This window comes from Sus scrofa, chromosome 4, assembly GCF_000003025.6.
Source record: "Sus scrofa isolate TJ Tabasco breed Duroc chromosome 4, Sscrofa11.1, whole genome shotgun sequence".
Lineage (NCBI taxonomy): Eukaryota > Metazoa > Chordata > Mammalia > Artiodactyla > Suidae > Sus > Sus scrofa.
In genome coordinates this window covers 38,621,521-38,648,767 of record NC_010446.5, presented here as the reverse complement: position 1 = coordinate 38,648,767, position 27,247 = coordinate 38,621,521, and the positions used below count along the sequence as shown (strand labels likewise).

The window sequence follows — 27,247 nt, the reverse complement described above, 5'->3', positions numbered from 1 at the left end:
AAAAAAGGAAATAGAATCTACTAGGATGAGTTGTTTTTACAATTTAAAATCATAATCTGTGTGAGATATATGTATACATACATATGTGCATAGATGCATTCCTGTTTTCTGTAGGGTCAGGGTTTAGCATTTACTAATTCAGTGTTTGCTGTGACTTTCCAGAATGTAACTGCTGGGAATAAAGAGACGGCTTTATGTGTTTTTGAGCGATATATACAGAGAGAGATATAGATAAATAAAAATATATAAAAATTAAAAATATATACTTTTATTTTGAGCTGATATGTTTTATCTGTACCTTAATGGTTATTATTACATTATACTTATATATTTCCTAAAAGAAATACAGTGCATTTCTCATATCTGCATGTAACTTGTGTGCTGATTTTGGAACCTTATATGGTGATATGAAGGTGATGATTGTTCATTAGGCAGCAGTAGAAAGTAGAAAAGAAATTCAGATCCAACACTGATGCCCAAGATGCCAGGTGAGTAGCTTACGCATATTGTCTCATTTAAACCTCATTAAGGATAGACTGTGCAACAAGTTTCATGATTATAGGGGCTTAATAATGATCACTACCATGGACTAAGCAGGAATGCTGTACAATTCTCTACCGATCTTTCTCTCTGTTCACAGAAAGGGATTTGCTATTGTCTTAAAAGTCAGATTGATTTGACTGCCCCGTCATCTGTAGAGAGAATCTGCTTTTACTCCTTCCCTTTAATTTAGCACAGTGGCTCTCAACTTGAGTGTGCCAGAGAATTATGGTGAAAGACGAATATACAAAATCATGTGTATTTAAGGGAGCTTAGGTGTAAAATCCACGTTGCATTACTTATATGGAGAGGATTTCCCTTGTCTGTTACATCCAGGGTTTTTTCATGTGTCACACTGACATGATTAGTGTGCTGCCAGCTGTGTGACCTTGGGTGGGGGTAACTCTCGGTCAACTCACCTTCCTACCTGAGATCTCTCCTACTGAATATTAGATAATAAATGCTAAGTAGCCACCTTACAGGGTGGCTATAGGATTAAAAACCTGGTCAGTGTTGCCACCCACTGCTTATTTTCTCTGATAGAAGTATTTCTTTTTGAAAATATCCTAGATCCTCACTCTGGAACCTCACGACAGTGGCACGCCAGAACCTCCCACCATGCCCTGGCTGAGTCTGATGCGAAGGAGCAGTCTTCCTCCAAAGTAACCTTTAGGAAAAAGGGAGGATGGAAAGCAGGTCCCGAGGGCACTTCTCAGGACATTCCCAAGTACATCACCGGTACGTATTTGTGCAGAAGCCGAGTTTGTCCTCCTAGCTGTTTCGCATGCAGCCAGCTTTCTGATGCCTTGCACCAGGTCCTGGCCCTGCTTCTCCATCCCGCTCCTCTGTCCACGTCCCCTGCTTCTCACCTCCAGCCTGGACTCGGGCCAGAGCCACCCGGGCCTGACTGTCCTCCCTCCTTCAGTTTCCCTGCTTTCTCTTACTGTCTTCTTACAGGTCCTGATTCGTGAACCGTTCCTTTGGGTCTTAAAATCTTCTTTGCCACCCTTTCCCCCCGTTTTAATTTATTTTTATTTATTTAAACAAAATTTTTAATAATGATTTTTATTTTTTCTTTCCTCCCCTTTTAAAAAACATATAAAATGCTATCCACATGCCTCAGCACAGCATCTCCAAAGATAAAACCAAATTTAACACATTCTGAGGGCAACCAAGACCTTAAAGTAGCTGTCTCCAGGCCCTTTCTAGACTCATTTCTTGTTTTTGTTTTTGTTTTTGTTTTTTTTGTCTTTTATAGGGCCACCCCAGGGGGATGTGGAGATTTCCCAGGTTATGGGGTCTAATTGGAGCTGTAGCTGCTGGCCTACTCCAGAGCAACAGCAATGCCAGATCTGAGTCCCACAGCTCATGGCAACACTGGATCCTTAACCTACTGAGCAAAGCCAGGGATCGAGCCTGAAATCTCATGGTTAAGCACTGAGCCACGTGGGGAACTCCTAGCCTCTTTTCTTGGACGCCACCACATCATCCTCACCCCCACCACCGTGTAACCCTGTGTTCCTTGTGCACAGTTTAGGCATGCCTTCTGGTCTTTCTTTATGCCTTTTTGGAGGAACTCCCTTAAATTTTTCCAGCATTTGTTTATTCTGCAGAAAAAAGTCTATTTTTCAATAAAGAAAAATAAAAATAGTTATAGTCATGTAGTTGCAAAAAATATTAAGAAAGCAAATCCTTGAGTTCAAAACCATTTAAAATTAAGGGTTTTTTTTTTTTTTTTTTTTTTTCCGCTTCTGGGATTATTACACTTAAGAATGGTTGTGATTATATTGCATGTAACCCCCTATTAAACCTTTTTAAACTTAATTTTTCTGAGTAGAAAAGTAAAACAATACTTACAGAAAACTTGAAAAATATACAAGTTAAAGAATAGTTTCACAATCAAACAGAAATAACTATAATTGCTGTTCATCTGTTGGGGGGTTAGGGTATGGAGTGAATAGTAAGCTCACGTACCTCAAATCTGTTTTCCTTCTGAAACCTGCTGGGAAAATGGTTGGTTTAAGACTAGTTTTTAATGATGGTGCTATTTCCTTCGGCAGCTTCTACTTTTGCTCAAGCCCGAGCTGCTGAAATCAGTGCCATGTTGAAAGCAGTGACGCAGAAGTCTTCCAATTCACTGGTCTTCCAGACTCTGCCACGGCACATGAGACGAAGAGCCATGAGCCACAATGTCAAACGCCTGCCTCGACGCCTACAGGAGATTGCCCAGAAAGAGGTAGGAGTTTCCCTTAATATAAATGTTTAGGTTAGTCGTTTCTAAAGGAAATTGAGAAGTAGTAACCTAATAGAATTTTTTAAAACAAAAACTTAAAAACAGCATGTTCATTTTAAAATATGGCATTTGGAATCTCTCAATGATGTTAATAGCTGATATCCCCCTGCTGTATTTAAAATAAAATTCTTTTTAAATTTTTTTTTTTTTTTGTCATCATAGGGCATATGGAAGTTCCCAGGCTAGGGGTTGAATTGGAGCTGTAGCCACCGGCCTACGCCAGAGCCACAGCAACGCGGGATCCGAGCCGTGTCTGCAACCTACACCACAGCTCACGGCAACGCCAGATCCTTAACCTACTGAGCAAGGCCAGGGATCAAAACCATAACCTCATGGTTCCTAGTGGGATTTGTTAACCACTGAGCCACAACGGGAACTCCTCAAAATTTCTTTATTGAACACCTTCTATGTACGGGTGGTGAGGTTAGAGTCCATCAAAGTAAAGTCCTTATCCTTAACTGCCGAGACCAGCTCTGCAGGTTAGGGCTGAAGAACTGGTGCTGTGAAACTTAAGGAAAAAAGTTAACATAAAACAAGAGACATTTATCTTAATTAAAGGTGGGAACTGGGAAACTCAAGTCTCAGTGACCAAGAGTGCCACCTCAAGAAACCACACTGCTTTTATTGTGCTCTTTAGGGTTACAGCAAGTGAGGTGGGGGTTGTAGGTGCAGGATGTAGGGTTTTTTTTTTAAATTATTTTAAAAGTCACATAGGCGTTCCCATCGTGGCGCAGCGGTTAACGAATCCAACTAGGAACCATGAGGTTGCGGGTTCGATCCCTGGCCTTGCTCAGTAGGTTAAGGATCCGGCGTTGCCGTGAGCTGTGGTGTAGGTTGCAGACATGGCTTGGATCCCGAGTTGCTGTGGCTCTGTTGTAGGCTGGCGGCTACAGCTCCGATTCAACCCCTAGCCTGGGAAACTCCATATGCTGCAGGAGCGGCTCAAGAAATGGCAGAAAGACCAAAAAAAATAAAATAAAATAAATGTCATGTAGCCTGTAGCTGATTAAGCTTTTACTCTGACCTTTAGGCATTTAACAATCATTAGCATTGAGGATGCTCGGTGTCAGCTATCTATGCATATAGCATTCTAGAGAATCACCATTGTGCTTCTGCAGACGTTGCCTATCCGCAGCAACCGGCTTGCCTAGGTTTGCACCTCGGTTCTCCTTGCTAATCCCTATCCTGCTAACAACCCCTCATGAACCTGTTGAGGCCATGAGGCTCATCTTCCTCTTATTCTTTAGAGGACATATCATGCTGTGCAAACGGGGTGCCTAGATCAATGCATTATGTCCTCATTCAGCTGACCATATAAATAACTTATGCCTTTAGATCTTTGTTCTTAAGCTTAAGTCATTTGCCAGCACTGCAACTGTTTTCCAAGCAGGGATATGGGGTAAAGTAAAGCAGGACAAGATGGAGTTTTCAGCATAGAAAATAGAAGCAAAGAGGCTAAGAAAATATTGTAGAAACATGTCTCGCAACACTTAAGGGGCTCACAAACTAATGGAGAAAAGTTTTCCCCACAAAAGTTTATTAGCTTAGCCATGCAAGAAATTAAGAGTGAAAATGAAACAGGAATTTTGGACTTTTTAGATTTAATATGAGGTCTGTTTGCTAGTGATAGTATTTGTGTGTGTGTGTGTGTGTGTGTGTGTGTGTGTTTTTAGGGCCGCACCTGCAGCATATGGAGGTTTCCAGGCTAGGGGTCTAATTGGAGCTGCAGCTGCCGGCCTACACCAGAGCCACAGCAACTCAGTATCTTAGCTTCATCTGTGACCTACACTACAGCTCACAGCAATGCCGGATCCTTAACCCACTGAGCGAGGCTAGTGATCGAACCCGAGTTCTCGTGGATACGAGTCAGGCTTGATACCACTGAGCCATGATGGGAACTCCCCTAGTGATAGCATTTAGCATTTGTCCATCAGTACCTAAGTGATATAAAATGTGTAGGTTTCCCCACTTTTATATTTTTCGTCCTAAGTGTTGGGTTTAGTTACAGTCTTAGAGGTTAAAAAAGAAAACCAACAAAAAGCTAGCACATGATTTATTCTTTCTTGCTCTGTAATACTAACAGCAACAGATGAGTTACTGTGTTGAACATTTTATAAAGATTCTAGGGAGTTCCTGTCGTGGCGCAGAGGAAACGAATCTGACTAGGAATCATGAGGTTGCGGGTTCAATCCCTGGCCTCGCTCAGTGGGTTGAGGATCCGGCATTGCCATGAGCTGTGGTGTAGGTCACAGATGCGGCTCAGATCTGGCATTGCTGTGGCTGTGGTGTAGGCCAGCAGCTGTAGCTCCGATTCGACCCCTAGCCTGGGAACCTCCATATGCCGTGGGTGCGGCCCTAAAAAGACAAAAGACAAAAAAAAAAAAAAAAAAAATTCAAATCTTCCTAGTCCCCGAAGCTTGCCCAGTTAGTATGTGATAGAACTGTGCTTCCTTCCTACGCTTGCCTTTCTCTAAAATATTCACTTTTTCCGTGCCTCTCCTATTTTCATTGGAGAAATCACCAAGTTAAAAGATTAAGCAAACTAATGGCATCTGTAAAGTACTCCACCTCACCTACAATTAGCTGTTTGAATCCTTCAACATTTAACTTTGTTTCAAAGTGGTTACAAACTAGGATCTGCCCCACTTCTTGAAACTATAGGCAGAGAAAGCAGTTCACCAGAAAAAAGAGCACTCAAAAACTAAGTGCCATAAAGCTCGACGATGTCACATGAATCGGATGCTAGAGTTCAACCGAAGACAAAAGAAGAACATATGGTTAGAAACTCACATCTGGCACGCGAAGCGGTTTCACATGGTCAAGAGGTGGGGCTACTGCCTGGGAGAGAGGCCGACAGCCAAGAGCCACAGAGCCTGCTATCGAGCCATGACGAGCCGCTGCCTCCTTCAGGTATGTTTTTCCTCTTTATTTTTGTTTAGACCCTTTCTGATTTAGACTTTTAGAATAGTTCATGGTGTGCCAAAATGCTATCTGGGATTATTCCTATAAAAAATAATTACTGGGAACTCCCTGGTGGCTCAGCGGGTTAAGGATCTGGCATTGTCACTGCAGCAGCCCAGGTGGCTGCTCTGGTGTAGGTTCGATCCCTAGCCCCAGGAACTTCCACAGGTCGTGGGCATGGCCTCAAAAAAGAGTTAATGAGGAAGAGGCGTTTTGCTAGATGCTGGAGATGAAGCAGCCCAAAAGTTATTAGGGGAGACTGTCATTAATAAATTAGCCAGATATACAGTTTGTAAGGGAAAACTCTGTAATACTATATGCACATTCATAACAGGGACAGGAGAGCTTCCCCATGGAAGTGATGTTTGAGGTGAGCTCTAAGGGATCGAAAAATGGCAGAGCAGGGATAGGCAGAAGGCAGCCAGATAGGAGAGAAGGATTGAGATAAATTCTGTGTGACAGACATGAAGAGAATGAGAGCAGAGCTAACATTACAGTGAGATTAGTTCTGGAGAAGTAAGTAGGAACCAGATCATGCAGGGTCTTGTTGGTCATTTCGGGATTCCATTCAGCACTGATACATTTAGCAGTCATTCTAAATATCCACAGATATTCTGTGTGCCCTGAGCAGCATTCAGAACGCTGTTCTAGATGTTCTAGGTTCATTGGGATGTCGGGCAGATTTCTGTGTGAATGATAGCATCAATCAGTGTGAGTCTGTCCGAACCTGAGCTGTAGTTTGCATTTTAGTTGTAATTGGTGTGTGCACTGAAGTTGCTTAAAGGAGCTATGGTAGAGGGTTGATTCAGGGTCAGTGAGCCTGACTTGAATTTTTTTTTTTGGTCTTTTTAGGGCCGTACCTGCGGCATATGGGGGCTTCCAGGCTAGGGGTTGAATCAGAGCTGTAGCTGCTGGCCTATACCACAGCCACAGCAATACCAAATCTGAGCTGCATCTGTGACCTACACCATAGCTCATGGCAACACTGGATCCTTAACCCACTTAGTAAGGCCAGGGATTGAACCTGCATCCTCATGGATGCTAGTCAGATTTGTTTCTGCTAAGCCACGACGGGAACTCTTTTGGGAACTCTTATTTATTTATTTCTGACTTGAATGTTTTAATTTTAAACTCTTTGAGAGGACAGTTGGTTTTGAAGCTGCATAGTAGTATTTACCTGGCTGTTCTGTCTCCAGCTCCTGCCCCCCCCAACCCCAGCCCTAGCTGACTGCTAATTCATTGCTTTCTCTCTCTCCCAGTACAAGTTTAGAAATTTTGTTCTTTGCAGAGGGCCTATCTTCCAATGGCCAAATGGCCTTGGCCAGTGTTTGAAAGCCACTGGTGTTGTATCCGATACTTCTTGAGAGAAAGCAGAATAATCCATACAAGAACCTTAAACAAATTGTGGTAAAGTAGACATAGCATCCCATTTGCCATTTTAACCATTCTAAAGTATGGGATTCTGTGGCATTAAGTATATTCACATCGTTGTGTAACTGTCGTTACCATCCATCTCTAGAACTTTTTCCTCTCCCCAAACTGTATCTGCATCCATTGAACACAAGCTCCCCATCCTTCTCTGCACCTGGTTCCTGTCAACCACCATTCCACTTTTCATCTTTATGGATTTGACTATTCCAGGTACCTCATGTAATCAGAATCATACCATACGTATCCTTTTGAGATGGGCTTATTTCACTTAGCATGATGTCGTCAAGAGTCATCCATGTCGTGGCACGTCGCAATTTCCCTCATTTTTAAGGCCGAATAGTGCTTCATTGTATGTATATACCACATTGTGGTTATTCATTCATCTGTCAGTGGACACACGGGCAGCTTCTCCCTTTTGGCTGCTGTGAACTGTGGCTGTACAAATATCTCTTCAATTCTTTTCTTTCAGTTCTTTTGGGTATCTACCCAGGAGTGAAATCGCTGGATCATGTGGTAGCTCTGTGTTTAAGTTTTTGAGGAACCATCATGCTGTTTCCATAGAGGCTGTGCTAGTTTACATTCCCATCAGCAGTGCAAAGGGCTTCAGTTTCTCCATGTCCTTGTTTTCTGGTTTTTTTGTTTTTTGTTTTTTGTTTTTTAAAGTATACATTATGATTTATTGCATTTTCAGGAAGTTCAGCCACCACCAAACTAATGGATGTTCACAAAACTAATGGATGTTCACAAAAATTAATACATAGGCTGCATGTAGTGAGTGTGTATTTCACCCAAAATGTGGTGGAGAGGTATTTTCTGTGTTAATGGATACGGCATATACATATGATGCAGACACTGAGTTCCTGGATACTCGGTTATGCATTTTAAAGATTTCTGAAGCCATCAACTTAAGATTGACACATTTCCCTATATTTCAGCTGTCTACTGATATGAACACAATAAGAAAGAGGTGAAGAAAAATTCCCTTGAGACAATGATGGGGAGAGTCACATTTTATTTACAAATCTCCCCCCCCCCGTCCCCCAACACAGCAGATAACTGACTAATCCAGGATGGCAGTTGCTGGTCAGGTTCCAGGTGGAATGTTGGGGTTTGTTGTGTCTGGTGGATCCATGGTAACTGGCAGAGCCCTGTGCTGGATCAGTGCCATGGAGGGGCTGCCGTCCTCTGTGGAGCTTGGCTTTGAGCTGATCCTTGGGCAGCTGAGTGAGGTACTGGTGTTGCTGCTGCCCAATGGCTTTGGTTCATGGTTCGCTTTCCAGAGCCTCCAGTGGGAGACAGTGGTGTGTTGGTCTGACATCAGCCCCTTCTTGGTAGGTCTCTTCTTTACATTGCGACTGCTTCAGTCTGTTCAAAGTCGACTTTACCTGAGACGGGAAAAGCCACTCGCAAAAGCACTGGCTGCACAGATTGAGGAGAAATGCCAACTCGTTGACAAGATTTGTGCTGCTCAAAAGGAGAATGCAGAGATGGAGACATCTTTAGAGAAGGCCAGGCTAGAGACAGGGTCATTAAATATACCCAGCCTCACAGACACCTACAGAGAGATGATGAGGATCCACTTGATTTTGATGGAGGAACTCAGTTCTCTGGCTCAAGAAGTGGAGAAAGAGAGAGTCAAGCAGTCTAAACAGGAAGGGGAGATGGTGGAAATGTTCAAAGAACTCAAGTTCCTGGAAGAGGTCATGAGAACCATCACACTACATGAGGCATTTCCAAACCATCCAGGCGGCCAGGCCTGATGGTCCTTTCCCCAGGAGTGGGCCTGGGTATTAAACCCATGCCTTTCCCTCCCCACCGCTCAAGCCTTCCAAGCTGCCACGTTGTATCCATCCCCTCTGATGGATCCCCATCTAAACTACACTGAGGCCAGTGGATGTAGGGTGGCTTCTCCAACTTTACCTGCTGAGCAAGGCAGTGAGCTCCTTCCCAATCATCTTCTCCCATCTAAATATATTTCATTTCTAAAAACAGACCAAGAAATGTGGGACTTTTTCTATATTCACAGTATGCCTGTGTTCACTTGGATTTGTGATGAAAGAAATATTGTACTGAAGAGACTAATCTTATTCAGTTTGAAGCTTCCTTAAGCCACATTTCTCAAAACAGTTTCGGTAACTAGTGTACATCAATATTATAAGTGAAATACATAGTCTTTTATTACTCAACGAATTTATTACATTTGTAGTTGTACAATGATCGTCACAATCCAATTTTATAGGATTTCCATCCCACAACCACAGCGCATCCCCGTACCTCCAAAACTGTTTCCTGTGGAGACCATAAATTTTTCAAAGTCTGTGAGTCAGCATCTGTTCTGCAAAGAAGTTCAGTCTGTCCTTTTTTCAGATTCCACATGTCAGTGAAAGCATTGGATGTTGGTGTCTCATTGTATGGCTGACTTCACTTAGCATGATGATTTCTAGGTCCATCCATGTTGCCAAAAATGCTGGTATTTTGTTCCTTTTAATGGCTGAGTAATAGTCCATTGTGTATATGTACCACATCTTCTTGATCCATGCCTCTGTCGATGGACATTTAGGTTGTTTCCATGTCTTGGCTATTGAAAATAGTGCTGCAAAGAACATTGGAGTACATGTGTCTTTGCAAGTCATGGTTTCCTCTGGATAGATGCCCAGGAGTAGGATTGCTGGATCAAATAGTAGTTCTATTTTTAGTTTTCTGAGGAATCTCCATACTGCTTTCCACAGTGGTTGTACCCAATTTACAATTCCATCAACAGTGTAGAGGGTTCCCTTTTCTCCACACCCTCTGCAGCACTTATTTATAGACTTTTGGATGATGGCCATTCTGGCTGGTATAAGGTGGTGCCTCATGGTGGTTTTGATTTGCATTTCTCTAATAATGAGTGATGTTGAACATCTTTTCATGTTTTTTTTGGCCATCTGTATGTCTTCTTTGGAGAACTGTTCAAATCTTCTGCCCGTTTTTTGATGGGGTTGTTTGTTTTTTTGGTATGGAGCTGCAGAAAGTGTTTATAAATTTTGAAGATGAATCCCTTGTCAGTTGATTCACTTGCAAAGATTTTCTCCCATTCTGTGGGTTGTCTTTTCATTTTGTTAGTGTTTCCTTTGCTGTGCAGAAACTTTTGAGTTTAATTAGGTCCCATTTGTTTGTTTTTGTTTTCACTGTCATTACTCTAAGAAGTGGATCTGAGAAGATGTTGCTATTGTTTATGTCAGAGAGTGTTTGGCCTGTGTTTTCCTCTAAGAGTTTTATAGTGTCTGGTCTTATAGCTAGGTCTTTAATCCATTTTGAGTTTTTATTTTTGTGTATGGTGTTAGGGAGTGTTCTAATTTCATTCTTTTCCATGTGGCTGTCCAGTTTTCCCAGCACCACTTATTGAACAGGGTGTCTTTTCTTCATTGTATATTCTTGGCTCCTTTGTCATAGATGAGTTGGCTGTAGGTGCATGGGTTTAATTCTGGGCTTTCTATCCTATTCCACTGATCTGTATTTGTGCCAGTACCATGCAGTTTTGATGACTGTTGCGTTGTAGTATAGTCTGAAGTCTGGGATCCTGATTCCTCCAGCTCCATTTTTCTTTTTTGTGCTTCCAAACAAACTTGGAAATGTTTTGTTCAAGTTCTGTGGAATATATCCTTAGTAATTTGATTGGGATTACATTGAATCTGTATATTGCCTTAGGTAGTATAGTCATTTTGATAATATTGACTCTTCCAATCCAAGAGCATGGTATACCTTTACATCTACTTGAGTCATCTTTGTTTTATCAGTGTCTTATAGTTTTCAGAGTACAGGTCTTTTGAGTATTTTTTTTTTTTTTTTGGTCTTTTTTTTGCCTTTTCTAGGGCCGCTTCCAGCAGCATATGGAGGTTCCCAGGCTAGGGGTCTAATCGGAGCTGCAGCCACCAGCCTACGCCACAGTCATAGCAATGAGGGATCCAAGCTGCGTCCGCATCTGCAACCTACACCACAGCTCACGGCAACGCTGGATCCTTAACCTACTGAGCGAGGCCAGGGATCAAACCCGCAACCTCATTGTTCCTAGTTGGATTTGTTAACCACTGCACCATGTCAGGAACTCCTCTGTTGACTCTTTAGGTAGGTTACTCCCAGGTATCTTAGTCTTTTGGATGTGATAGTAAACGGGATTGCTTCCCTAATTTCTCTTTCTGATCTTTCATTGTTAGTATATAGAAATGCTGTTGATTTCTGTGTATTAATTCTGTATCCTGCAACTTTGCCAAATTCATGGATGAGCTCTAACAGTTTTCTGGTAGAGTCCTTAGGATTCTCTAGGTATAGTGTCATGTCATCAGCAAATAGTGATAGTTTTACTTCTTCCTTTCCAATTGGGATTCCTTTTATCTCTTTACTTCTTTAATTGCTGTGGCTAGGACTTCCAAAACTATGTTGAAGAGTAGTGGTGAGAGAGGACATCCTTGTCTTGTTCCTGATCTCAGCAGGAATTCTTTCAGCGTTTCACCATTGAGAATGATCTTAGCTGTGGGTTTGTCATATATGGCCTTTATTATATTGAGGTAGATTCCCTCTATGCCCACTTTCTGAAGGGTTTTCATCAGAAATGGGTGTTGGATTTTGTCGAAGGCTTTTTCTGTGTCTATTGAGAGGATCATATGGTTTTTATTCTTCAGTTTGTTAATGTGGTATATCACACTGTTTGATTTGTGGATATTGAAGAACCCTTGCATCCCTGGGATAAATCCCACTGGATCATGATGTACAATCCTTTTAATGTATTGTTGGATGTGGTTTGCTAGTATTTTGTTGAGGATTTTTGCATCGATGTTCATCAGTGAAATTGGCCTGTAGTTTTCTTTTTTGGTGGTATCTTTGTCTGGTTTTGGTATCAGGGTGATGGTGGCCTCATAGAATGAGTTTGGGAGTATCCCTTCCTCTGCAATTTTTTGATACAGTTTCAGAAGGAGAGGTGTTAGCTCTTCTCTAAATGTTTGATAGAATTCGATGTGAAGCCATCTGGTCCTGGACCTTTGTTGGAAGTTTTTCAATCACTGTTTCAATTTCAGTTCTTGTGATTGGTCCATTCATCTTTTCTATTTCATCTTGGAAGATTGTACTTTTCTAAGAATTTGTCCGTTTCTTCTAGATTTCTGTTTTATTGGCGTATTTCTGTGGTGTCTGTTGATACTTCTCCTTTTTCATTTCTAATTTTATTGTTTTGAATCCTCTCTCTTTTTTTCTTGATAAGTCTGGCTAAGGGTTTATCAACTTTGTTGATCTTTCCAAAGAGCCAGCTTTTAGTTTCATTGATCTTTTCTATGGTTTTCTTCATTTCTACTTCAGTGATTTCTGCTCTGACCTTTATGATTTCTTTCCTTCTCCTAACTTTAGGTCTTGTCCTTCTCTCTTGAGATGCTTTAGATGTAAAGTTATCTTGTTTATTTGAGCTTTTTCTTGTTTCCTGAGGTGGGCTTGTATTGCTATAAACTTTCCTCTAGAACAGCTTTTGGTGCCTCCCATAGGTTTTGGAGTGTCTTATCTTTATAGTCATTTGCTGCTAGGTATTTTTAAATTTCCTCTTTGATCTCCCATTGTTGTTTAGTAGCATGTTTAGTTTCCACAAGTCTAAAGGTTTTTTTCTTATTGATTTCCAGTCATATAGCATTGTGGTTGGAAAAGATGCTTGATATGATTTCAGTTTTCTTAAAGTTACTGAGGTTGGATTTGTAGCCCAGGATGTGATCGATCTTAGAGAATGTTCCATGTGCACTTGAGAAGAATGTGTATTCTGTTGCTTTTGGATGGAATGTCCTATAAATACCTATTAGGTCCATCTGGTTTAATGTGTCATTCAAGGCCTGTTTCCTTATTGATTTTCTGTCTGAATGATCTGCCCATTGCTGTAAGTGGGGTGTTAAAGTCCCCCACTATGATTGTGTTATTGTCGATTTGTCCTTTGAAGGTTGTTAGCAGTTGCCTTATATATTGTGGTGAACCTATGTTGGGTGTGTAGATATTTAAAATTGTTATTATATATCTTCTTCTTGGGTGGACCCTTTGATCATTATGTAGTGACCTTCTTTGTCCCTTAAAATATTCTTCATTTTAAAGTCTATTTTGTCTGATATGAGTATTGCTACTCCAGCCTTTTAATCCCTATTTGTGTGAAATATTTTCTTCCCTCCTCTCACTTTCAATTTGTATGTGTCCCTAGAAGTGCAGTGGGTCTCTTGACGACAGGATATATATGAGTCTTGTTTTTGTATCCATTCAGCCAGTCTATGTCTTTTGGTTGGGGAGTTTAGTCCATTAACATTTAAGGTAATTATTGATATGTATGTTCTTATTGCCATTTTATTAACTATTTTGGATTTATTTTTTGTTGCTCTTTTTTCTTCCCTTCTTCTCTTGTTCTCCTTCTGGTTTGATGGCTATCTTTAGTGTTGTATTTGAGTTGTTTTTTCTTGTTTGTGTAACAATTGTAGATTTTTGGTTTGCAGTTATTCTGAAGTTTTGATATGAGTCTATATATATATGAGATTGTTTTAATTTGTTGGTCTCTTAATTGCAAGTTCATCTCCAGTGTCCTGCATTTGTACCCACCTCTTCTCATGGTTTCTGATTTTGGTGGCATAATTGTGCATGGATGACTTCGTATCTTGACTGTATATATACCTTTACTGGTAAGCCTTGTCATTTGTGGTATTTTTGTTTCCTGTTGTTCTTTTCTGCCTAGAGAAGTTCCTTTGTTGTAAGGCTGGTTTAGTGTTGCTGAATTCTCTTAGCTTTTGCTTATCTGTGAAATTTTTTATTTCTCCTTCAAATCTGAATGATAGCCTTGCTGGGTAAAGTAATCTTGGTTGGAGGTTTTTTCCCTTTCATCATGTTAAGTATATCATGCCTTCTGGCCTGCAGAGTTTCTGCTGAAAAATCTACCGATAACCTTATTGGAGTTCCCTGGTACGTTATTTGTTTCGTTTCCCTAGCTGCTTTCAAGATTTCCTCTTTGTCTTTAATTTTGGTCAGTTTGATTAATATGTGTTGGTATGTTTCTCCTTGGGTTTATTTTGTATGGTACTCCTTGTGCTGCCTGGATTTGAGTGAGTGGTTCCTTTCCCATGTTAGGGAAGTTTTCGGCTATTATCTCTTGGAATATTTTTTCTGTCCCCTTCTCTCTCTCTTCTCCTTCTGGCACCCCTATAATATGGATGTTGGTGCATTTAATGTTGTCCCAGAGTTCTCTGAGACTCTCTTCATTTGTTTTCAATCCTTTTTCTCTTTTCTTTTCTGCATCCGTAATTTCTACTAATCTGTCCTCCACCTCACTTATTCGTTCTTCTGCCTTCTGTATTCTGCTGTTAGCTGCTTCTAGTGAATTTTTTATTTCAGTTATTGTATTTTGCATCTCTTCTTGTTTAAGTTTTATATCTTGTATCTCTTTGCTCAGTGTTTCCTGTAAGTTATCCATCTTTGCCTCCAGTTTATTTCCAGTGTCTTGCATCATCTTCAGCATCAACAGTCTAAAGTCTTTTTCTTGGAAGCTGAGAATCTCCTCATCGCTTAGCTGATTTTCTGGGGTTTTTTCTTTCTCCCTCATCTGAGTTATAGTTCTCTGTCTTTTCATTGTAATAGGTTTTTGGTCTGGTGGTCTTTTTACAGATAATAGAGTTGTAGCCTCTCTTACTTCTGGTGTCTGTCCCCCTTGTGGCTTAGGTTGATATAGGGGCTTGCTCTAGGCTTCCTGATGGAAAGTGGAGCTGATTCTTATGTTGCTCTGGTGGGTGGGGCTTTGTCTCTGGATGGGATTAGAGGCTGTGTGCCTGGGGGGTCTTTAGGCAGGCTTTTTACTGAAGGGTGGGGCTGTGGTCCCTCTTGGATTGTTGTTTGCTCTGGGACTTCTCTGCAGCTGACTGATGGGTGGGGCCAGATTTTCCCAAAATGTCCACCTCCAGAGAATATTCCCAAGAGCTTTGCTTTCAATGGTCTTCCCTCACAACAAGCCACATTCACCCGTTTTCCCAGGATGTCCTCCAAGGACTGCAGTCAGGTTTGACCCACATTCCTGTGGAGACTTTGTTTTGCTCTGGGACCCAGTGCATGTGAAAATCTGTGTGTGCCTTTTAAGAATGGGGTCTCCGTTTCCCCCAGTCCCATGGAGCCCCTGCACACAAGCCCCACTGGCCTTCAATGCCAGATGCTCCAGGAGCTCTTTCTCCCAGTGCCACGTCCCCACACATGGGAGTTTGATGTGGGGCTCAGAACTCTCACTCCTGTAGGTGAGTCTCTGTGAACCAGTTAGTTTCCAGTCTGTGGTGCTTCCCCCTCCCCCCCCCCGCCCCGGGGGAGGTATGGGATTGCTTATATTGTGTAATCACCCCTCCTACCTCTTGATGTGGCCTCCTCTTTGTCTTCTGGAGTAGGATATCTTTTTGAAAGTTTCCAGTCTATTTGGTTGAAGGTTGCTCAGCCTTTAGTTGTGAATTTTGTTGGTTTGAGGAGAGAAGTTGAGCTCCAGTCCTTCTTTTCCACCCTCTAATCCCATTTCCACATAGTCATTTTCTGTAAAATAGTGATTTTGAGGGCTCTTCTGTATAAAGACTTCTTCAGACAGGACTAGCATCTTTCAATTCAATTGTGGAAGAAATCAGCACTTTTAATCCAAAAACTTTCTAGACCTGCGCTGGTCGACGTGTTGCTGCCAGCTGGGGCCTGCCTCGGGAAGATGAGCAAGGGACAGTCACCATCCTGGACCCCCAGCCGGGGCCCTGCCCAGGGTCCACTGACAGAAAGGGAGAGCGTGGCTCGACCCCTCTCTGGCTCACACCTCCAGCTCTGGCTCCTGGGTGGGCAGACAGCAAGCCTATTTTTTTGTTTTTTGTTTTTTTTTTTGTAGTCATCATCCTAATGGGTGTAAAGTAATTCAAGAACATTGAAGAGCCTTTGATTTGAAGACTCCACAGCAGAAATAATGGATTATAGTCAGCTTCTTCCTTTTGCATTGAGAACCTGGGATCCAGAGAGATGGAGTGTCTGGCTTAGGGCACAGAGCTTAGTGGTGGCCTACAGAGCTCTTGGGCCACCGATCGGCCTAGCCTGTGCTGTCCATGTGGGCAGACGTATAGTTACTTCTCATTTCAGACAGGATTGTTGCTGAGGTTAATTGTCTTCACATTTGATCAGCCCGTGGTAATAACAGATGTTTTGGAGCATTTAATTTACGTCTGTTTTAGTACTTTTAACTAAATCCTTGCAACAACAGTATGGGCTAAGTTTTTTCATTTCCTTTTTATTCTGTTTTACTCTATTCTATTCTAGTCTACGCTACCCTACCCTACCCTATCCTACTGCCCCCACCTCCACCCAGTTTTTCACTTTTTATGGAGGTTCCCAGGCTAGGGGTCCAATTGGAGCTGTAGCCACCAGTCTATGCCACAGCCACAGCCACGCCAGATCTGAGCTGCGTCTGCGACCTGCACCACAGCTCACAGCAGTTCCAGATCCTTAACCCACTGAGCAAGGCAAGAGATCAAGCCTGTGTCCTCAGGGATACTAGTCAGATTCATTTCTGCTGAGCTACAATGGGAACTCCGCATTTCTGTTTCACAAATTTCATTATTTCCATCTTACAGATTTCTGTATTTCCATTTTACAAATGAGGAAACTAAGGTATGGAGAAGTTGGGCACTTTATCCACGGCCATACAACTTATGACGGGTGCACTTGGGCTCTGAGCCCAGGTGGTCTGTCTCCACAGTTTCAAGCTCTTATCCTTTATTGTCTGCCGTCACCCAGCACTGTGTGCAGCACACGCTCTGGTGGGGTTCATCTGCCACTGACAGCTGAGAGTGAATCACTAGTGTTGGGAAGGTTTCCATGTGTGGTAGCATCGATCAGTGTGAGTCTGTCAGAACCTTAGCTGTAGTCTGCATTTTAGTAGCAATGGCTGTGTGTACTAAAATCGCTTAAAGGAGCTGTGGCAGAGGGTTGGTTCAGGGTTAGTGAACCAGCTTCTCCACTTACCAATTATATAGCTTTGTTCAGAGGTAGCAGTCTCTGTCTCAGTGTCCTCCGCTGTCAAAGAAGATAACAACAGACCAGGTATTGGGAAGATTAAATGACAGTCCCTGTAAGGACGTAGCCCAGCACCTGGCACTCAGTAACCCTTCCGTACCTATTAACGGTTTTTATAGTTCCTTAAAATCACTGATTTCATTAGTTCAGTCTGAGCTCTCTGCTTCTAATTTTAAGTTAGTAAGGCCTTACTCTCATTACTCTCGTTTTGCCATGTACATTTCTTTTTTTGTCTTTTTATTCTCTTTTTTTTAGGGCTGCACCTGCGGCACATGGGAGTTCCCAGGGAAAGTTCCTATGGGTCAAATCAGAGCTGTACCTGATCGTCACAGCCACGCCGTTCAAGCCTCGTCTGTGACCCACACTGCAGCTTGTAGCAATACCTTATTCTTAACCCACTGAGCGAGACCAGGGATCAAAACTGTCTCCTCATGGATACTAGTTGGGTTCATTACTGTTGAGCCACAATAGGAATCCCTCTGTGTACATTTATTTTCTTTCTTTTTTTTTTTTGTCTTTTGTCTTTTTTAGGGCCGCACCCACGGCATATGGAGGTTCCCAGGCTAGGGGTCTAATCAGAGCTGTTGCTGCCAGCCTTTGCCTGAGCCACAGCAGCGCCAGATCCAAGCTGTGTCTGTGACCTACACCACAGCTCATGGCAGCGCCGGATCCACAACCCACTGAGCGAGGCCAGGAATCAAACCCGCAACATTATGGTTCCTAGTTGGGTTCGTTTCCGCTGCGCCCCGGTGGGAACTTCTCTTTTTTCTTTTTAAGTTTTTTATTTTGAATGATTTTTATTTTTTCCAATATAGGTGGTTTACAGTGTTGTGTCAGTTTTGTACTGTACAGCAAGGTGACCCAGTCACACATACATGGATACATTCTTTTTTTCTCACATTATCATGCTCCATCGTAAGTGACTAGATATAGTTCCCAGTGCTACACAGCAGGATCTCATTGCTTATCCCATGTACATTTCTTGGTCAAAGTTGCATATCATGGTCAAAACTGAGCATTGGGGGAAATAGGGGATTAAAAACTACAAGCGTGTCTTTAGGCTCCATGTTAAGTAATCCTGGGTTCCTGAATGAGCTAACGAAAGTGAACAACCCTAACATAATTTTGTAGAACTTATTAGTCTTGCTTATTCTGCTTTGGTTGTTTACTTTAGGTAGATTTTGGGGAGGGATAATCCCTCAGAGGCAGTAGTTTTTACATCTTACTTAGAACTTGTCTGTAAATATGGGATAAATGCATTTTCTTTCTGAAAAATAGGACACTGCCACTTACATTTTAAGTGGAAATTCAGGTGTTAATTGTATTGCCTTCTCTTCTCAGGATTTATCCTACTACTGTTGTTTGGAGTTGAAGGGCAAGGAAGAAGAGATACTGAAGGCACTTTCTCCAATGTGCAGCATAGACACAGGTACACTTGTTTCAAAGCTGAGTCCTATTTTAGTCTTTGTTCATTTCCTGAACAAGTGTCTGCTGTAAGCAGTTTGGAATTTAAACTTGCTTTCCTGAGACAGTTTTTATTCCCAATGAGTCTGTTAAAGAAAGCTTGGGGTGGCTTTTAAGTCATTTCTAACCTTGTTGAGTGTAAAATGAGAGAACCGCTATTCTGGTGGAATGAATTTAGGCAGGAAGAAACGCAAAACCCATTAAATCACTTATTCAGTAAACCTTTATTGAGAACTGATTGTGTGAACACAGTTATTCTTATGGCGATAGACAATAAATGACAGTCTAGGAGTTCCAGCCATAGCTCACCAGTAACAGACCTGACTAGTATCCATAAGGAACATGGGTTCAATCCCTGGCCTCGCTTAGTGGGTTAAGGATCTGGTGTTGCAGTGAGCTGTGGTGTAGGTCGCAGACGAAGCTTAGATATCCTGCATTGCTGTGGCTGTGGTGTAGGCCAGCAGCTACAGCTCCAATTTGGCTCCTGGCCTGGAAACTTCCATATGCCATGGGTGCAGCCCTAAAAGAAGATTACAAAAAATAATAATAATAAATGACAGTCTGGCTCTCAGAAACCAGTACTGCAGTCTCAGTGCTTGAAATCTTGGGATTTTGTTTTTATGTCAGGATTGACTTTCGCAGCAGTTCACTGTTTGTCTGGAAAGCGCCAAGGTAGTCTCATGCTTTACCGGGCAAATAAATACCCTCAGGAAATGCTGGGGCCCGTGACATTTATTTGGAAGCCCCAGGGGACCCCCGCCGACACTTCTGAGAGCAGGCAGTTGTGGATCTGGCTTCACCCAACTCTTAAACAGGTATAATTCTTGACACTGTCTCCTTCCTCATAGCTTTGTTACTCTGTGCTTAGTGTTGGAAATCAGTGCTAGAGAAATGTAAATAAGTATGAAAGTTTGACCCATAGATTGGTGTTTGAGTCTAGGGACGAAAACTATGTGAATATTAAATGAAGCAAATCTTTTTTTTCTTTTTTTCTTTCTAGGTCCATGCTTGCAGCATTGGGAAGTTCCTGGGCTAGGGGTCGAATCAGCTGCAGCTGCGAGCCTGTGCCACAGCCACAGCAGTGTGGGATCTGAGCCACAACTGTGACCAGCATGGAAGCTCACAGCAATGCCAAATCCTTAACCTACTGAGCGAGGCCAGGGATCGAACCTGCATTCCTCATGGACACTATGTCAGGTTCTTAACCCACTGAGCCACAGTGGGAACTCCAAAGAAAATCTTGACCTAACCTTTATTAAGCCCTAATAGAAGTAGTGATGAAAACCAGTCGTATTATGCAAAGGGCTTGGAATGCATTGAGACTAATGCTTCCACCAGCCTGACTGGGTTCATTGCTATTCAGGTGCTTGTTAGAGCCTATTTGATGATGAGAAGCTGGTTTGAGTAATTCTCATGACTTGCTAATACTGCATTTGGCTTCCCTTTTTTTTTTTTTTTTTTTTTTTTTTTTAGTGTAGTCACTGCTTTTATACAATAGACTGTAAATTTTCTCCAGTTTCCTCTTTAAACTAGTTTTAGAATAATTAGTCATGTTGTTTTCATTAATCTTTGACATTTACGTTCTTTTTTGGTTCCAAGTGCCAAGCACTACTCAGAGGAATCAAAAAAAACTTTTTGATCTTGCTAAATTTAGTTTAATTTGTGCTGAATTAAAATGTAAATTGTTGAAGGTAGAAAAAAATAGCAAAAATGAAACCAACTTGAATCGGTAATATATTTAAATTCCAGAGTGTAAAAGCAAAATGTTTAAATCTATCTTTAGGATATCTTAGAGGAAATAAAAGCCGCGTGCCAGTGTATGGAACCCACCAAGTCAGCTGTCTGCATCCCCGATTCCCTTCTGACACCGTCCCAAGAAAAAGGCCAAACGGAGAAAATTGGTAGGAAGAGAAAATGGGAAGATGATGGAGAAAATGCTGAACCAATTAAGAAAATCATTGGTGATGGAACTAGAGACCCACTTCAACCATATTCTTGGCTGTCTCCAACCACAGGCATTATGATCAGGTATGGGCTGAATTTGCTCAGAACTAGGTTCTGAGTATTTTCAGTGAAGGTGTACTCTTTTTTTTTTTAAATTTTATTGAAGTATAGTTGATTTACAATGTTGTATTAATTTCTGCTATACAACAGAGTGGATTGGTGTGTGTGTGTATATATATGTATATATATACATATATATATATACTTTTTCATATTGTTTTCCATTACAGTTTGCCATAAGGATTTTGAAAAGAGTTCCTTGAGCTATACAGTAGGGCCTTGTTTGTCCACACTATATATAATAGCTTAGCTCTGCTAATCCCGAACTCCCAATCCTTCCCTTCCCAGAGTGCTCTATTTTTGCTGGTGAAACAGACATTATATATGATGGAAGTTTCTTTCTTTTTTTTTTGGCCATACCCATAGCACATGGAAGTTCCCAAGCAAGGGATGGAACCTGTGCCACAGCAGTGACGCCAGATCCTTAACTCACTGAACTGCCAAGGGGCTCCTGGAAGTTTCTGTCTTAAGACTTTCTCTTTCTTTCAGTGATTTCACAATGGAGATGAACAGATTCCGGCTGATTGGTCCACTTTCCCATGCCATCCTAACTGAGGCATTAAAAGCTGCTTCTGTCCACACCGTAAGAGTAAATGTGATTGTGATGTTTTATTTGAGTTGGGTCCTTCTTGGCAAATTTGTGAAACCTAATGTAATTTGGTAACATTTTGGGTTATGCCTTATAAATGTTTGTTTCCCTACTTGTACTTATTATCAAAGACTTTTTTTTTTTTTTTTTTTTGTCTTTTTGCCTTTTCTAGGGCCGCTCCCGTGGCATATGGAGGTTCCCAGGCTAGGGGTCCAATTAGAGCTGTAGCCACTGGCCTACGCCAGAGCCACAGCAACGTGGGATCCGAGCCGCATCTTCGACCTACACCACAGCTCATGGCAACGCCGGATCCCTAATCCACTGAGCAAGGCCAGGGGTCAAACCTGCAACCTCATGGTTCCTAGTTGGATTCGTTAACCACTGAGCCATGATGGGAATTCCAAAGACTTTTATCTTTCACTTCTCCTAGAAGAGAAAATCTAAGTGAATATATTAAACTGACTTGTTCTTTTTTTTTGTCTTTTTAGGGCCACACCTGTGGCATATGGAGGTTCCCAGGCTAGGGGTCCAGTTGGAGCTATAGCTGCTGGGCTATACCACAGCCACAGCAACTCGGGATCTGAGCCGTGTCTTCCACCTACACCACAGCTCATGGCAACGCCGGATCCTTATCCCACTGATCGAGGCCAGGTATTGAACCTACGTCCTCATGGATGCTGGTCAGATTCTTTCCCCTGAACGATGACGGAAACTCCTGACTTGTTCTTATTTAAATACAGACTACTCCTGCAGCTTCTGAGTCTTATAGAAGGGTCTTAACGTCTCCTCCATAGGTGGGTAACAGGGAACCCCTAAAATCCCTGAAAGTTTATGCCAGTTTTTTGTTTGTTTGTACTTGTGTGATGCATATTTTCTGGTGCAGGTTTTAAGAGTGATCTCTAAAGGTGGGAGCAATGTGTTAAGTACATCTCTGTCCAGTAGAACTTTCTGCAAGAGTGCCATTCAGTAGGGGAGCCACCAGCCACATGTAGCCACTGAGTGGCTAGTATGACTGAGGAGGTGAATGTGAACCTTTATGAAATTTTAATTAACTAATAGTTAAATTTGAATAGCTCTCTGCGGCTAGTGGCTGCCTTGTTGGCAGTGCAGGTCTGGAGAGCAGACACTAGATTAGGAATTGGACACTCTGGGGTTCAGATCTGGCTTGTTTTCCTGTATTAGTGCAATTAACCTCTCAGTGCCTGTGCCTCTCACAGATTGGACATGTCGAATGTGGTGAGAGATCTGAACAGAATTCAAGCTTTTAGAAAACGTCCTTTAAGAAACAAAGGCCACTTCTCCCTCCTCCGTTGTTTCTACGCTGGTCTCAACCAGTGTCGACTCTTTCCTTCTTTGTTCACCCCTTTCACTCCATTCTCATTATTTATTTATTTATTTTTGCCTTTTTGCCTTTTCTAGGGCCGTTTCCCTCGGCATATAGAGGTTCCCAGGATAGGGGTCTGATCTGAGCTGTAGCCGCTGGCCTACACCAGAGCCACAGCAACTCCAGGTCCTAGCAACGAATGCAACCTACCCCACAGCTCATGGCAACGCTGGATCCTTAACCCATTGAGCAAGGCCAGGGATCCAACCCGCAGCCTCGTGGTTCCTAGTTGGATTCGTTAGCCACTGCACCACAACGGGAACTCCCATTCTCATTATTTTTGAGATCAAGTCCAGAGCCCTTAATTTGACTGGTAATCTTGTGCCTCTGTGCCTGTCTGGTCTTATCTGTTCTCACCTTCTGCCCTTGAGCCACACTGGCCTTCTTTCAGGTTCTAGGCTGTGTCAGCTCTTGTCTTCCTTAGAGCCTGTCTGAATATTCCCACCTAACCACACTGTTGGTTAAGCCTTCCTCATTCTTTAAGTTTCGGTGTCTATATCATTTTCCTCTAGTATCCTTTCCTGACCACCCCCTACCCCAGTTAAATTACATGCGTCCTCTTGTTTGCATATTTATGTGCTGTTCGTGTCCCATTAGACTCTGAGCTTTGTGATGGCAAAGACGGGGTGTCTCTTCTTTAACCTGCTCCCCCAGGCTTAGCACAGTGCCTGGTGCAGAGTAGGTGCCCCTCTCTAGTGAATACATTGCAGAGGGAGGGTTTGAATCCTGCAAGTTCAGTTCCAGGGCCTGTACGTTGAACCACTAAGCCGTGCCACCTGAGTTTCTGCGTGGTAACTAGTGCATGTATTACAGGTTGCGTCTTTAGACTCTGTAGGAGCTCATCCTACTTCAGTGACCTTGGGTGTGAATGAATCACAGCTGCCATGCTCTCTTCCTGGGTGTGCCTATGACACTTGAAGTGTTGCCTTAAACCTTCCTCAGTTCTTAGTCCTGTTCAGAAAAGATGCGAGTGAAATAATTGTGTATCTTATTTGAAATTCCTAGAAATACTGTAGTTGTAATATGTCCTTTTTTTTTTTTTTTTGCCATTTCTTGGGCCGCTCCTGCGGCATATGGAGGTTCCCAGGCTAGGGGTCAAATCGGAGCTATAGCTGCCAGCCTACACCAGAGCCACAGCAGCTCAGGATCTGAGCTGCGCCTGCAACCTACCCACAGCTCATGGCAACGCCAGATCCTTAACCCACTGAGCCTGGCCAGGGATTGAACCTGCAACCTTATGGTTCCTAGTTGGATTCGTTAACCACTGAGCCACGTCGGCAACTCCATAATATGTCCTTTCATTGAAGATTCCCTCTAAAGGTATTGGTTTGGTTTTTCTTTGGTGAGGAAAATTTTATTGCTTAAGTCTCAGAGATGAGGTTGGTAATGTTGGGAGAAGAGCAAGGAGCTATTTTTTTCTTGTTGGCACTGTGTTCAAGAGAGACTACAGGTATGAAGTAGATTAGTCAGGTGGTCTCTCAGAAAAGCATGGATGTTTTCCTTAGTATGTGAAATCTTGAGAGAAGTTTAATGCTGTGCCTCTGCCTCTAATTAGAAGAGCACTGTAGTTAGTCTAGTGTTAGTAACTATATATATATATATATATATATATATATATATACACTTTTGCTTTTTAGGGCTGTCCCTGCAGCATATGGAGGTTCCCAGGCTAGGGGTCTGATCAGAACTACAGCTGCTGGTGTGCACCACAGCCACAGCAACACAGGATCCAAGCTGCGTCTGTGACCCACACCACATCTCACGGCAACGCCAGATGCTTAACCAACCTACTGAGCAAGGCCAGGCATCGAACCCGCAACCTCATGGTTCCTAGTTGGATTCATTTCCGCTGTGCCACAGTGGGAACTCTTAGTGTTAGCAACTATAGTGACAATAGTGGCAGTTTTCCTAGTCCCGTCTCTATAAAACATTCATTCCCACCAACAGGATAATAAGATGGGGGCCAATATCACAGCCAGTTTAACAGAAATGATTCAACCGGACTCATTATTGTGTGGTAAACAGGAGTTACTGTTTTCCAGGAGGGGGAGGACACAGAGAAGACACCTCACCGATGGTGGATTGAAACCTGTAAGAATCCTGATAGCGTTTCCCTTCATCACAGACAAGAAGGCATTTTTGGACTGTTGGGAGGTATACTGGGGGAGGACTGGGTGCTGCTGGGAGGGAGGGAGTGTGAGGCGGTTTAAAAGAGCATTTTGCAGTTGAGCTGCCTCCATGTAGTGGTGCTTTTTAATGTGTAACTGTTATAATACAGCAAGAAAGCAAGGAAGCGAGGTACCTGAACTCAGGGCATAGACACTGTTTTAACTTGTTTACGAAACCACAAAGAAAGGAGATGTCACTATTCTGAGATAAACGCACCCACACCAGGTACTAAACTAGAATCTGTGTTTACCTGCACGTGATTGCATTTGCCTATAAATCCCCTATAGTTACTATTGACAGAAACATACACATTCACATTCTAAAATAACCCGTTGTGTTAATTTAATGCTTTTTCTAAGAAACCTCACTCTTCATGAATGTTAATTTATTCCCTAAAAGTATCAATGGGAGAAAAAGGGAATACATGCCTTTAATAATTCCCCCAAGATGAAAGTGTCATGAAACACATTTGAAAATAAAAGCAGGTATGTATGTGAGTGATTCTTGTATATGCTTCGTTCTTTTCCTTCTTTTATTTTTAAAGGAATTACATCCCCAGCGGAAATCCCGGCAGGTACTGTTCTGGGACTGACGGTTGGTGATCCACGAATAAATCTGCCTCAAAAGAGGTCCAGAGTGTTGCCCAATCCCGAAAAATGCCAAGGTAAAGTTCTTGAGACACCTCTGGTTTTCCTTACCATGTTGAGCAGTCAGTCCCATTAGAAGAGTTCTGTCTGGGAGGCTTCTGCAGTGACCTTGCCTGTAAAAAAAAGTTAGGGCGATTTTTACCTGCCTCTTTTCAGAGTGATTATGGTCAAAGCAGGTGGTGTGTACGGACGTTATCGTTTAGCTGTGAGTCAGGTAGCCTGGTCTTTATGTTCCTTTTCCCCCTGAGTTCTTTCTTTTTGGTATCTAGTAAAACCCGTCTCTCTGCAGACTGGGTTCTCTGCAAATGCCTGGCTTTTCAGAATTTTAACTGGGAGGAAGGGATCGGCACCCGCAGCTGGTCTTGTGCTCTTTGGAAGCCTCTGTCTAACCATACAGATGATCCAGGTTCGAATCCTGGCAAGGCCATCCCAGGTGCCAGAGGGTAAGAGGTCTTGCTTTAGACTCAGTAGAGTGGCCTCAGGGAGTCCTGGGGGCGGGCAAAGGAGGGAGGGTGGGGACTGGCTAAAATTCGAGCGTGATCTGCCATTTGCACCAGTTGTGTTAATAATGTCTCATTGTATTTACTGGCATTTAAACACGATTATTGGAAGCATAATTAAAAATCAGCTTGCGAATTTTTTGGAGAAAAGATACAGGTGTGTGTAGTAACAACTTTATTTTGTTTTTTTTTACTTCCACTCGTCGTTAGATAGCTTTTTCAGAGGGCAATAAATTACTGTCAGAACTCCACACGGAAGGTGGATTCAGCAAGAGAGAAATTTGAGATACATAAGGAAGTTAGTTAATTATGGAGACCAATAATGAGTCACTGCCTCTTTTCTTTTTTGATGGTGACATAGTCTTGTACAACCATGAAAATTGCAGCATCTACTGCACTGATAAATGCTAACTGTCATCTTTGCCACAAAATTGTAAACTACTCAGTTTCTCTTGCCTTTTTGAAATAAGGCAAGTTATGTATTAAATCCTAATGCTTTTAAAATGAATCGGTTCAAGGAAAATTAAAATCTACCTTAAAAACTTGATTTAATTTCTACTATAAAAGCTTACCACCTTATTGGGTTTTTTTTGTTTTTTCCTTTCTTTCTTTTTCTTTTTTTTTGGCTGCACCCACAGCTTGCAGAAGTTCCCAGGCCAGAGATAGGATCTGAGACACAGCTATGACAATGCCAAATACTTAACCACTAGGCCCCACCAGAGAACTCTTGGTCTTTTTTTAAAATTCAAGTATAATTGACTTAGAATGTAATATAGTTTCAGGTGTACAGCATAGTGATTCGGTATTTTTCTCCATTGTAAAACGATCAGCACAATAAGTTTTAACTATGATCCATCACTGTACAGAGTAATTACAGTATTATTAACTATACTCCCTACACTACACGTTACACCCTCGTGGCTTCTTTTATAAATTTGTATCTGTTAATCTCCCTCACTTATTTCACTCATTCCCCATCCCCTTCCCTCTGGCAGCCACCAGTTTTCTCTCTGTGTCTATGACTCTTATTATATTTGTTCATTTGTTTTTTAGATTACACATATAAGTAAAATCACATAGCATTTGTCTTTCTCTCATTTCACTTAGTGTAATACCCTCTAGGTCCATCTGTGTTGTCACAAATGGCAA

The 27,247-nt window shown here is 42.1% G+C and overlaps 1 protein-coding gene across 1 annotated transcript in view; it reads left to right on the top strand.

Moving 5' to 3' along the window:
- POP1 (POP1 homolog, ribonuclease P/MRP subunit) overlaps positions 1 to 27,247 on the top strand; it is a 47,669-nt gene that overhangs the window by 7,437 nt on the left and 12,985 nt on the right. The window contains exons 3-11 of the mRNA XM_003481375.4: positions 1,111 to 1,278; positions 2,601 to 2,776; positions 5,495 to 5,743; positions 18,623 to 18,710; positions 19,373 to 19,560; positions 20,529 to 20,773; positions 21,299 to 21,392; positions 24,825 to 24,936; positions 25,496 to 25,615. Of these exons, the coding sequence (XP_003481423.1) occupies positions 1,111 to 1,278; positions 2,601 to 2,776; positions 5,495 to 5,743; positions 18,623 to 18,710; positions 19,373 to 19,560; positions 20,529 to 20,773; positions 21,299 to 21,392; positions 24,825 to 24,936; positions 25,496 to 25,615 (1,440 nt within the window). The remainder of the gene's footprint in view (positions 1 to 1,110; positions 1,279 to 2,600; positions 2,777 to 5,494; positions 5,744 to 18,622; positions 18,711 to 19,372; positions 19,561 to 20,528; positions 20,774 to 21,298; positions 21,393 to 24,824; positions 24,937 to 25,495; positions 25,616 to 27,247) is intronic.